General features: G+C 36.5%; 1 protein-coding gene across 4 annotated transcripts in view; it reads left to right on the forward strand.

Annotated features, from left to right (window-relative positions):
* The window catches only part of DPY19L1 (dpy-19 like C-mannosyltransferase 1), a 90,249-nt gene that overhangs the window by 54,156 nt on the left and 23,091 nt on the right, over window positions 1-13,002 (forward strand). For all 4 annotated transcript variants that reach the window (XM_064575062.1, XM_064575061.1, XM_064575060.1 and 1 more), the window contains exons 11-14: window positions 4,139-4,225; window positions 6,357-6,416; window positions 6,941-7,021; window positions 12,529-12,630. In XM_064575062.1, the coding sequence (XP_064431132.1) occupies window positions 4,139-4,225; window positions 6,357-6,416; window positions 6,941-7,021; window positions 12,529-12,630 (330 nt within the window). The remainder of the gene's footprint in view (window positions 1-4,138; window positions 4,226-6,356; window positions 6,417-6,940; window positions 7,022-12,528; window positions 12,631-13,002) is intronic.

The following is a 13,002-nucleotide window of genomic DNA, read 5'->3' on the forward strand; positions in this document are numbered from 1 at the left end:
CTGTGGGCCGTTTGTGTGTTTTCCTTAGAAAAATGTCTATTCAGGTCCTCTGCCCATTTTTAATCAGATCATGTGGGGCTTTGTTTGTTTTTTGGCTATTGAGTTGTGAAAATGACTTACATATTTTGAATATTAACTCTGTCTGCTAGATGGTTGGCAAATATTTTCTCCCATCCTGTGGGTTGCTTCTTCCTATTGTGGGTCATTTCTTTTGCTGTGCAGAAGCTTTTTATTTAGGTTGATATAGTCCCACTTGTTTATTTTGCTTTTGTTGCCTGTGCTTTTGAACTCGTGCAGGACTGTCTGTATCTGGGCTGGTGTGTGAGGGATGGGCAGCTGCTGTTGAGATCAGAGCTGAAATTCACTTGAAATAACTCAGTTTCCCATCGAAGAGTTCTCCTGGGAGTTTCAAGTCTTGGGAGAGTCCCGAGTTCCCAAATAGTTCCATCAGACAGGTGTGGGCAGTGTGGTTGTTGTCTAGGTGAGAAGACAGATTCTTGCCATTTTTCCAGAATCCTCTGGCTACACTTGACTGATTTTGATATCAGATTTATTTTAGCCCTATAGAATTAATTGTTAAGTGTCCCTACCTTTTCTTTCTGTTGTAGATTTTGTGTGAGATTGGGAACAATATTCCCTGAAAGTTTGGTGGATCTTGCCTATTAAACTACATGGGCCTGTTGTTTTCTTTGTGGACAGATTTTAAATTATTGATCTAACTTGTTTCATGATAATAAGACAGTTTAGACTTTTGTCTCGAGTAATTTTTGGTAACTTTTATTTTGCTAGGAATTGTCCCTATCTAAATTTTAAAGTTCACTAACATTGTTGTCTTATTTTTTTAACCTGCTGAAATGCAGATACTCAAAGACACAAATACTAAATAATTTATAATAATCTCTATTCTGTACCTTTTAAGTTCTCAATTTTCTTGCCTTACTAATTTTCAAATTTTCTTCCTTGAATTTAAATTTGCTGTTGTTTCTGAGCAACCAGTTGTGTGTCAAACATTTCCTAGGTTCTAAGGAAACAGCAGTGATAAAAACAATAAAAAGGAAATAAAAAACCCTTCCCTCATGGAGCTTATGTTCTAGTGTACAAAGAAAGCAAATATGTAAGATAAACAGTTATGTTAAATGTTAGTAGGTATTAGTGAGGAAATAAAGCAGACAAGTTGCATGGGATTTGCTGAGTATGTAGGGGAGGTCGGAATTGAAAAGGGTGCAAAGACAAGGCCTCACTGAGAAGTTAGATGGGGATAGCTAAGGGAGTTGAGGTAGCCAGCCACTAGGTTAAGAGGAACAGCAAGTATAAATGCTCTGAGGTGGGGGTGTACCTGGTATGTTCTAGGATGTGCAAGAGATGGCTGGATTGGAGTAAGATGGAAAGAATAATGTGAAATGAGGTCCCAGATATTAGTGGGGTAGGCCTTAGAGGGTCTGTAGGTGTGTGAAAGGCTTTTGGCTTTCCCTTGAGAATCAAAGCCTTTGGAGGGTTTGAGCAGGGCATTGACCAGATTGGCTGCTGAGGCAGGAATGGACCGCAAATCTCTCTCCAGACTTTTAGCACCTCCTTTTTTAATACTGCCTTATATTTTTTTCTTGAATACCCTTGGCACTGCTTTACCCGATTCTTGGTTATGAATCTGTTTACTCAAAGTGATGTTATTCTGCTAAATTCTGCCAGAATTGATTGGGAAAGTTTAGAGTTAGTTTTAAATTTTAGCACTTATGGGAAAAATCTATTGTCATAAAATTTTGAGGATTTGGTGCTTACCTGTTTTGTAACTATAGGAGAATAATATACCATGAAAGTTAAGTTCATTCCTGGGAATGCAAGAATGATTTGACACCATTACAAGTTATATCAATATAACATCACATCAGTATATATATATATATTTTTTAAAGATTTTATTTATTTATTTGACAGAGAGAAACACAGTGAGAGAGGGAACAACAGCAGGGGGAGTGGGAGAGGGAGAAGCAGGCTCCCTGCTGAGCAGGGAGCCCGATGCAGGGCTCGATCCCAGGACCCCGGGATCATGACCTGAGCCGAAGGCAGACGCTTAACGACTGAGCCACCCAGGCGCCCCCACATCAGTATATTTTAAAAAGATCAACAATATGATCATTTCCTTTGATGCTGTAAAGGCATTTGATAAAAGTCAGTAGCTCTTTCTGATTTTAAGATCTTAATCAAATGAAAATAGATGGATATTTCATTGAAATTTTAAATAAATACATATACTTCAATTCAAAAGCTAGTAGCATCACACAAAATGATGAATCAATAGAAATATTCCCATTAATGCCAGAAACTTAACAAATATGCCTACTGCCATGCTTATTACTTAAGTTTGTTGCAAGAATATTAAATAATACAATTGACTAAAAAATAAGGCTTTCGAAAACTAGAAAGATGAAGAAATATTGTTTGTAGGTGATATGATTTTGAATACCAAAAAAAACAAAATTACTACTAGAAACAATGAAAAAGTGTATTCATTTCTGCATATTTAACATAATTTTTCTGTATGTAATCAGAATATATGAGAAAAGATTCCTGATACAATAGCAACAGAAATAATATACTTTGAAATAAATTTAATATGCAGGATCCATATGAAGAGAATTTTATACTCTGCTAATGAATGTAGAGGAACACTTAAAGTGGAAATGTGCACTTTATTTTTGGATGTAAAGATTCAATAGTATCCAAATATGATGTGATGTACACTATTGAATAAAGCGGTTCTAATAAAAATGTCAGCTTTTGAAACTTAAGCAGATCCTAAAATTCAGATGGAAATTCAAATATATGGATCAAAAATAAAACTTCTAGAAGAAAACATGGATTATTTTATTTTATTTTTAGTTTTATTTTTTTTATTTTTATTTTTTTTTAAGATTTTATTTATTTATTTGACAGAGAGAGAAATAGCGAGAGCAGGAACACAAGCAGGGGGAGTGGGAGAGGGAGAAGCAGGCTTCCCGCCAAGCAGGGAGCCCGATGTGGGACTCGATCCGAGGACCCTGGGATCATGACCTGAGCCGAAGGCAGATGCTTAACGAGTGAGCCACCCAGGCGCCCGAGATTGGATTATTTTATTTTTAAAAGCTTTTCTAATAATGGAAGACCTAAGGGAAATGAATGATAAATTTGGCTAACATAAAAATTTGGAAAATAACCATAATGCAGAAACGCTACAAAGATAAAAATGAACTCGGAAAAATATTTACGATGTGTTTGCTTGTTAAGGAGTGATGTTTTCATAACATATAAAGAGAGCTCTTAAGATAACTGAAACCCAGTAGAAAAATGGATTGTAGGAATAAGCAATTCATACCCACAACAAAGACAGCAAATAGAAGAAAAATGCTCTGTCTCACTGAGTATTAAAAGAATGGAAAAGTGAAATAATGCGGCAACATTTTTCTTGTATGAGATTGTCAAACATTTTAAAGAATTGGTAAGAGTGTGCATCAGCAGGAGCTCTCATGTCCTACTGGTGGAAGAGTAAATTGGTACAGTATTTTTTATAGCAATTTGTCAATATTTTTTCAGATTTCAAAATGTGTATACCCTTAATCTATCAATCCCACTTCTAGTAATTTATCGCATGAGTGTGTTGACATGTATATAAGATACATACCCAAGGATGTTTATCATAGTGGTGTTTGTAGTAGGAAAAACAAAATAACAGCAAAATAAAACTGGAAAGTACTTAACCTGTTCAGCAGTAGTCTTAGGACTGGTCAGTAAATTACGGTATGACTCTAGAGTGGTATACTTTTCTCAGCTGTTCAACAGAATGAATTAGATTGGTTTTCATGTGGAAGGCTCTCTGAAAAACAGAGTAAACGCAAGCAGTAGCACAGCTTATGGGCCAAGTTTCCATTTGTGGTTTTTAAAAAATACAAACTAGAATTTGTACTTGTGAATGTGTGGAAGGATGCACAGGAAACTGTTGATGGTGGCAATCTTTTGGGTTTAAAGTGTGGGATAGGACGTGGGCTGTTTTCATGGTATATCCCCTTTTGAACAGCTTGAATTTCATCATGGGCATGTGCAATTTTCGGAATAAAAATCATTGTCTTTTATGTGCATTAATTATATTTTTCTTGGATTTTTCCAGATTTCTCTTGCACTTTGTTTTGTTTTGATGTTTGGAAACTCAATGTTATTAACTTCTTATTATGCTTCCTCTTTGGTAATTATTTGGGTAAGTGTCTCTTAAGTACATGGCTATTTTTGAAACTAATGGTTCACCAGTTTTTAATCACTGGCTTGGGATTTTTGATAAGAATTTTTGATAAGAATCATCTCAGGCGTTTTACTGAATCCATGTGTATGTGATAGAGTATTCCAGTACTCCCATCCCCAGGAAGAAAGAAACACACGAGTTAATACTGGAAAACATAGCACCTTGCCTTATACCCCTACTTTGCCCTTTCTCTTTCCTCATCTTTTCTGTCACATGAGTTTTGGTCCAGGGTTCATTTTAGAAAGGTTTTGTGCTTTCTTCTTTTTCTTGTTTCCTCCCCTTGGCAGTTTTTCTCCTATTCCTGCTCCACTCTCTGATTCCCTTGCCTCCCTGTGGCATCTCGCAGCAGTCTCTCCTGGTTTCGCTGGGATCAGAGGCTTGGGGCCTTGGGTTCTTTTAGTTTTTTTACTCCTTGTGTCTATTTGTATAAAATATTTAAATAGATTAAATCAGGTGATGATTCGGTTATATTTTGCTAAATCACTACAAAGAGCAGATTTAGATTATCGGGAGACTGTCTTCTAGAATTAGAGCAAACAGTGAAAAGTCATCTAACTCCTTCTGCCACTTATGGCAGGATGACTTTGTAAATAGAAGTCTTCCTACATTTAAGGACTTCCAGATGTGGGTATGCCTTTTTTATTAGTAGGTTTCACCATTACACTGTTTTGCTAACCTAAGAGGAAAAAAATTACTCCTATATTTAAAGTGCACGTGCTTTAGTATTAGGCTGTTTTCCTGAAGAAAAAAGTATATTGTACTGTCTTAATTAAACTATATTCTGCTTCTTGAATAATCATTTAAGTTACCCAGATTATTTTGGCTTTCTTGACTTCTAGAACCCATGATCAACTTGGGAACTTCCTATTTCTTTGTCCTATTTCACAAATTATATTTAAGATCCTGTTTTCCAAGAATATGCCTCTTCCCAGTCTGGACTGCTACCCTTTTCAGGTTGTGTGGCTCAAGGGTACTTAGTTACAGATACTAGCAGTTAGGATATGAGGATGTGGGGTTTTCAGCAATGTCAAAAAAATCATTAATTGAGTTGCTGTACTTTGAGATTAATGATAGTTCTTATAGTCAGTGAATTCTGTTTATAATCAGGAAATGTAACAGTGCACCCAGTTCTATATTTACACGCATACACAGGCAAGGCCTGCTATTACTTAAAGTACATGACTCTTAATACTTGTATTCAGGTGCCAGTAAAATCTAACCTAAGTCCATATGGCAGGAAACTTCAGTCCAGTACTTACAATGTATCAGGTTTTCTTTCAGGTGCTCGAAAGTAAGGTGTGTCTTGGGTATAAATTAAGCATATTTATGTATATTTCATTATTTGGGTGTCTACACATGAATGATGCCAACAGTTACAGAATATAGAGAATGTATGCATATTTAACTATAAACACACATTTGCCTATTTTTGTTTGTGGTAATCTCTTTGAAACCTAAATCTTATCACTTTTTGTGTTCTCAGATATTCAGAAACTTCTGAAGAGATTTAATTTGGGTTCATGTATTTATGCTTTGATCTCCAATCATATTTTTTGCCAAGTTTGAAGTAGATTTAGCTTCCTGTAGGTACTATACTTGGTAGTCTGTTCATTTCCTAGAGAGAGAGAAAAGATTTGGTAGAGGAGAAATATTTAGTTGATCCATTAAAAACTCATTTGTAGTTTATTCTAAGAGTTGATCATTTTTAACTTAAGGAAAATCTTATAAGACACCTGTCTAAAATTCTGAAATTATTATATACCATATATGATAGTACACACACATATATATTATATACTATTATATATTATATTGCTTCTGAGATAAATCAGGGATGTAAAATCAGTCATAGAAATTTACATATGGTAATTCTGTTTTCAATTTTACAAAGTCACTAACTGATCTAATCTACTTTGGATAAAATAGAGCTATTTCTTAAAGTCAATGAGCTTGTGGTGATGCTATATGGAACATTGACAATGTGCTGAATTTTAGATTCTTGAGAGTCTTATTATTTAGAAATGTTTTTTGGTACTTGAATTTATGTATATAAGTATTAACTGTGTGCTATGTTATTTTCTCCATGAAGGGTATACTGGAAATGAAACCACATTTCCTGAAAATCAATGTATCTGAACTTAGTTTATGGGTAAGAATCAGTCTATTTGAATGCATAAGTTTTTCCTTTTCTAAAATAAATATATCATCAGTTTTATGTTTTACTTTTAAGGAAATTATTCTTATGTAGTGCAGGAGATCTAACAGGTTTATGATATAATTAGGGCTCAATTTTCCCTTTTCATGTGGCAAGTTAAAATTGGATAGGTGAAGAATTCTGGTTTTACTTATTTTATCACCCATTTTTCTTCTGGGGAGCAGTGTGTGTGTAAGAGACTGTTAGTAGAGGGGGAATGTAACTGCAATTGCTGTGTAAATCTATAAGATATGTTAATTTTGAAAGTATCATATGTGTATATTTTTATTTTTGGTGATAGCCCCTTGATTTTGGATAACATTCTTTAAGCTACATTGTTTAGCATTTTTTTCTTGGGTATGTAAATATTTCTTTTACATGTGATTAAAGTATTAATTTTTTTCTTCCTCAGCTGTGTCTAAGGAATGTCTCTATGAAGCATTAGTTTATTTTTGTTTTGTTTTGTTTTCCTTTTGTAGGTTATCCAAGGATGTTTTTGGTTATTTGGAACTGTCGTACTCAAGTATTTGACATCTAAAATCTTTGGCATTGCAGATGATGTAAGTGCATTTTTTGCTTAAACTTGAAAGACTTGTAAAGAATCAAACAGGCTAAGAATGAATTACTTGAGTTATTAAAGTACCACTATTTAAGCCAAATTCTAATATGACGTCTATTCACTTATTATTTTATCTATTTACAATAATAGAAAGTAAATGTGACTCTGTGTATAATCTCTATTCTCCAATATTAATTTCTTGACACAATTCTGTTATTTTAATCAGTCTTTCTGTATCACAAAGATTTAAAAATTTTAAAGCAAGAAAGCTCTAAAGACTTCAGCTCAAATTTTAAGGTCCATACAGGCATTTTTCTCTGGTTTCTTTATAATCTCCTTTGGTAACACATCAGTATGCCATCTTCAGAGCCTCTGAAACTATAGACCATATTATAGTCTCATTCCCCCAACCCCATTTCCTGGTCAGTGCTTGTGAAAGGTTTACTTATAGGTAATTTAATCCATTTAGTCTTATTAAGAGAAGGGTTTTTTGTTGTTTGTTTTGTTTTGGTGTTTTGTTAGGAGAGAAAGTAAGATGAGAAGAATTCTGTTTTATAACTTTAAAGATTTTTCCTATCCATAATCTTGCTTTGCCTATTTTATTTTGGTGTTTTAGTAACACATTGATTAAATTTAAAAAGGAAGCAGCACAACCACCGACACAGAAAGTGTAAAGCAAACCACATATTTTTTCTGTAATTTATTTTAATTGACTATCTTTCCTTCATCCATAATAGATTAAAGCTATAGTTTTGAAACTGGGTTTTGTGAAGTCCTGGAATTTCCAGACTCTTCTTTGGGGTCTGCCTACTTCCCAACCTCCTTGGCAGCCCCTCTTTTACCCAAGGCAGTTTAGCTTTAATTTCTTGTACATTGGACAATTATGCAGTTTTTCATTTGAACAAGGGAATTTTTTGCTTAAAAAAGATGGAAAGCAATTGGGTTGTTCACTGGGTGATCTACAACCTGTGGAAAGACTTTTTAAAGTAGAAAACTATAGTCTAAAGTTACTTACTCACTCATTCAATATGTACCTGCTATGTGGCTGGCGATAGAATGCATCCTAGAGATACAGAACCGAGTAAGACATGGTCTAGTGGGAGCTCGGGACGATATATAACATAATAAAGGGCTGTGATAAAAGCAAGCATAGAGTGCTGCAGGAACACACAGGAGGAGAGTCGGGGAAGGCTCCTGGAAGTCTGCTGAGAAGAGGAGAGCTACACGGTGATTGAGTCAGTGAGGATGCAGAGAATGAGCAGGAAGAAAAGGGAGACAGCCCAAGTTGTAGGTGAATGGAATCTGTCTCCTCACTGGAGGAGACAAACCGGTTAAGGTATTGATTTGGGTTAAAGTGATGTCATTTCTGTCACAGCCTAATGTTGTAGCAGGACCAAACAAATTAGAAGTAATTGAATTGCAACTTCAATATTTCTAGAAATCTGTAACACTGATCAAGGACATCAGCTCACAGATTCTGAATTGTGACATTGGTCAAAGGAAGAGACTGGCAAAGCCACACAGCCTTTAAGAAGCATTTCCGCTCATCCTTCTCTATTAAGATAAATAGACACTTCCCTGTTCTTCAGGAACCACGTGAACAATTTCTCAGTACATCCTGACTTCCCATCCCTGCTCCTGTCAACACTCTTCTTGGTAGAAGTCTGAGGTTGTTTACCAGGGAAGCTTAGTCAGTAGTCAGGGACACACAGTTTTTTACTGGGGGCTGGTAACATAGGCACCTTCTGCCTGACGCTTATCAAAATTTCAGACTCCCAGAAGGAATGTGGGTGCTCCACAGAAACCAGAGTGTTTTAGGTATAGGGAGCCGCTACTCATTCTCACTTGGAGTGGTAGGAGCCATCTGAAATCTAAGTACCCTGATGCCAGCCAAGCACCAGCTTTGCAGGCGGATTTTTCAAGGATAGCATCAGGCCCGCTACGTTAACTCTCGTCTGAACATCAAGTTTGCCCCATCTTTTCCTCTCTTCCACGCCTTCTTGGGTCTTCCGTGAATCTGCATACCACCACCCAGTCAGTCATAGGTTTGTGGAGAGCCTGGGCTCCGGGATCCCTCAGCCCATGTGTGCAGCTTTCCAGGCCACCAGGGATGGGAGAATTGATGTACCCCCTTGTTGGTTTTCCCATTTCCAGAATTTCTGTAAAGTTTCTAGCTAGTCTGCCAGTCTGCTGTTCACTGCAGGAATAATGCAGCATTAGGCTGGCAGAGCGTTTCCTGCTGTTTGATACTTTTATTAACAGTGTCTCTGAGCAGAGATTTTTTTCGCTCCCTGCCCCCAAACAAGTCAGCACCCTCCTGTAGCAAAGGTTCTGCTTTTCATGGCCAGCCCCACCCTGGTGGGACTCTTGGGCCCACCGCCCGGGCAGTGGTGGTGCTGCTGATGGTGGATGGGGGCAGCCCGGGCACGCATGCCGCAGACACCTACTATTTCCATTCAGAATCCGCCAGCTTTTGTAGGGGTGAGTGCTTCTCCATTTGTTTTCTTTTTGGTGAATTTCTAAAACGTGATATGGTTGTTTTTGACAGTTTTGTCCAATTTTATATGTGTCATTGGGGGAGGGGATTTGTCAGTTTCCTCCTCCACTTTGGGAAGTCCCCATTTTCATTGATTCTTGAGTGTTGATCCAGCCTTGTATTTCTTGGACAACCTCACTTGCTCACAATATATTATTCTTTCTATATATTGTTGTATTTGGTGGTTAATATTTTTAAGGATTTTTATCTATATTTATAAGGGATATTAGTCTCTCGTTTTATTTTCTTACAATGTTTCTGTCTGGCTTCGGTTTCAAGGTAATGCTAGCTTCCTAAAATCCTTGGGAAGTGTTCAATCTCCTATTTCTTTTTTTTAAAAATTAATTCATTTGTTTTAGAGAGGGAACACGCATGTGCGTGCGTGCATGCAGGGCAGGGGAGGGACAGAAGGAGAGAATCTCAAGGAGGCTCCTCACTGAGTGTGGAGCCGGATGTGGGGCTCCATCTCATGACCCTGAGATCATGACCTGAGCTAAAATCAAGAGCTGGTTGCTCAACTGACTGAGTCACCCAGGCGCCCCCAATCTCCTATTTCAAAGAGAATTTATATAGAGGTGATACTATTTCTTCCTATAGTGTTTGATAGAATTTGACAGTAAGCCTTCAGGGCCTGGAGTTTTCTTCATGAGAGAATTTTCTGCTACAAATCCACTTTCTTTAGGAAGTTATTGGTGGTTTATGTCTTTGGAGGAAACTTACCCATTTCATATATGTCATCAAATGAATCATGTTTTTTAAAAAAAATTATTGTAGGATTCAGTTAGTGAAAATTCCTATTAAAATTTTTGCATGTATGTCAAATGGTCTTTTATGTTCTTTTATTTATTTTCCTTGTTTGGATTCAGAATCAGTATTGTGTTAGTCTCCTATCAAGAGCTGTTTTTTGGGGGGGGGGGTTTGTGTGTGCTGTTTTTCCTGCTTTCTATTTATTATATTAATATTTTCAAAGTACCACCCTTTTTTGAGTCCTCTGGTTTTGCTGAGTTTCTCTTTTTCAGCAAATTGTGTCATCCTTGTTTCTTATGTCTTTGTGCTTGTTATGTAGCTTTTTCTAATGCTCGAGGGAAAGTGCTTGGCTCTTTTGTTTTCAACCTCTTTTATTTTCTGGTAAATGCATTTAAAGCTATAAATTTCCCTATTAGTAATACTTTTTTCTGTGTCTTACAAATTAACTATTTTGAGATTTTCTTTTTATGAAGGTTATTAAGTTTTATGTTATTTAGTTTCTAGCCAAAAAGATTTTTAAAGCCATTTCTAGTCATTTTACAATTTTATTGCATTTATGATTAGAAAAAAATAATTTGTATTACATCAGTTCTTTGAAATGTATTGTGGTATGGTATGTGAACATTTAAAAAATATTTTACTTATGGTCAAAAGTAACATGTATTCTCTCGTGAAGTTTATATTTTCCACGAGCATATTAATAATAATATTCCAGTGTTAACATCTGTCTGCTCTTTCCATTTTAGAGGGAAATATTTAACATTTCCAGTGACCACGGTCAACTTATCTATTTCTTCCTACAGTGTTTTCAGCTCTCTATATACTTTGAATCCATACTGTGAACTGCACATATATTCATGATATGTATGACCTTGCTTTGCTTTTCATTTCATTAGTGTATGATGTCATTTGTTGTCTCTTTTCATATATTTGTTTTGTGAGACGTTACAATTGCTAACCTAGATTTCTTTGGTTCAATTTATCTTATTTCGTTGTCCTCTTCCATTTTCAGCCTTTCTACATACTTTTGTTTTAAACATGTCTCTTGTGGACAATATAAATTTGAATTTTATCCCTGAAACCCAGTTTGAGCATCTGTCCTTTAATTTGCGAATTTAAGGTCTTTACAGAAGGAGAGAATCTCAATTGTATATGGCAATTACCATTATATTGGGACTTATTTCTTCCATTTTGTTTGAGAGTTTCCATCTATTTTACTTGCTTTTTTAGATTTTTTTCTCCTCTTCATTGGATAGTTTTCTTATGCTATTTAAGGCACTGTATATTCTCCCTTTTGATTTCTTAAACTTATCAGCATACACTTCTTCCCCAACAAAGTAAAGTATTTTGGAATTCTTTAGCACATTCCCACCACCCCTTAGTTCCTACTCTCCCGGAGCCCCCCTGCTTCATATACGTATCATTTAGGATTTTAGCTATGGTTTGTTTTATATAATTTCCCTCTTTTTGTTTGGTTCTTGCTTTTTTACACAATAATGAATTAAAAATTTGGCAAGTGTTTTCTCATTTGTTAATTGCAGATACTCCCACCTTCCTCATATGGCTTTTTGTGGGAAGTAGATGAGATGATATGAGAGCACTTGGTAGCATGTAAAGAATCACACAGATAATTGATCATCATTCAAAGGTGGATTTTATTCCAAGGCCTGCCCATTTTCTACTTATTTCAGTCTTTTTTTTTTTTTTTTTAATGGAGCCCAATTTGGGGCTTGAGTTTACAACCCTGAGGTTGACCTGAGCTGAGAGCAACAGTCAGATGTTTAACCGATTGAGTCACCCAGGCATCCCTTAATCCCCTTTTCAGAAATCGATACTCATGTTTTCTTTTCTTTCACTCCATTGTACTTTGTCCCTTAGGATTGACAGATGTCTGTGTGTGTTACCAAGCCTGCCCCTCCTGGTAGGCTCGGGAAAAGGAGATGTTGTATAGTGTATTTTGTCAGGTTTAGCACACTGAGCAGGGAAAACGCCTTCGGTGTGTTGATGACGGATCGTGGAAGGCGGGTGTTGCCGGGAGCTGTCATTTGCCAGCAAGAGAAAGAGGAACCGTGAGCTTGCAGCGCTTTAACAGAAGCAAGCCTGGCATGGGAACAGCGAGCTCTGCGACGACGTAGTGGAAGCTTTTTTTAGATACTATTAAGATTGAAGTGCGCTACTACAGTATATGGCATAATCTAATGGTACCTCACTTTCTTCCTTCCTAGGCTCATATTGGCAACTTATTAACATCAAAATTCTTCAGTTACAAGGATTTTGATACTTTATTGTATACCTGTGCAGCGGAGTTTGACTTTATGGAAAAGGAGGTAAGATGCAATTTCTAATTTTCCTTCCTCAGGCTTTGGTCTATTCATTTTTCATGAAGGGTGCTCCTGTTATCTCAGACTCTCCTCTGTGCTGTTACCTCAGTGGGAAGGAATGGAAAGTGATGGTTTGGAGGAGGACATCCCTGCTTCCGTTAGTATGGCATCCCGAAATGTCTGGTCTTTTCTCATTTTGATAATTTAGAAGCAAGCATTCAGACTAGCAATAGTGTTTTGGATGAGTAAACACAGAAGCACTTCAAGTCGCCTCTTTTCAGGGACAGCCTTAATTCGGTGCTGCTGTCAAGCTCTCACATTTCCATTTACTCAGTGGTTGTTGATTGGAATGATCTCATTGCTTTGAAATATCATTGA

Source organism: Mirounga angustirostris, unplaced genomic scaffold (genome assembly GCF_029215605.1).
Source record: "Mirounga angustirostris isolate CCGP_5_RB_7025 unplaced genomic scaffold, mMirAng1.0.hap1 SCAF_12, whole genome shotgun sequence".
NCBI classification, from domain to species: Eukaryota; Metazoa; Chordata; class Mammalia; order Carnivora; family Phocidae; genus Mirounga; species Mirounga angustirostris.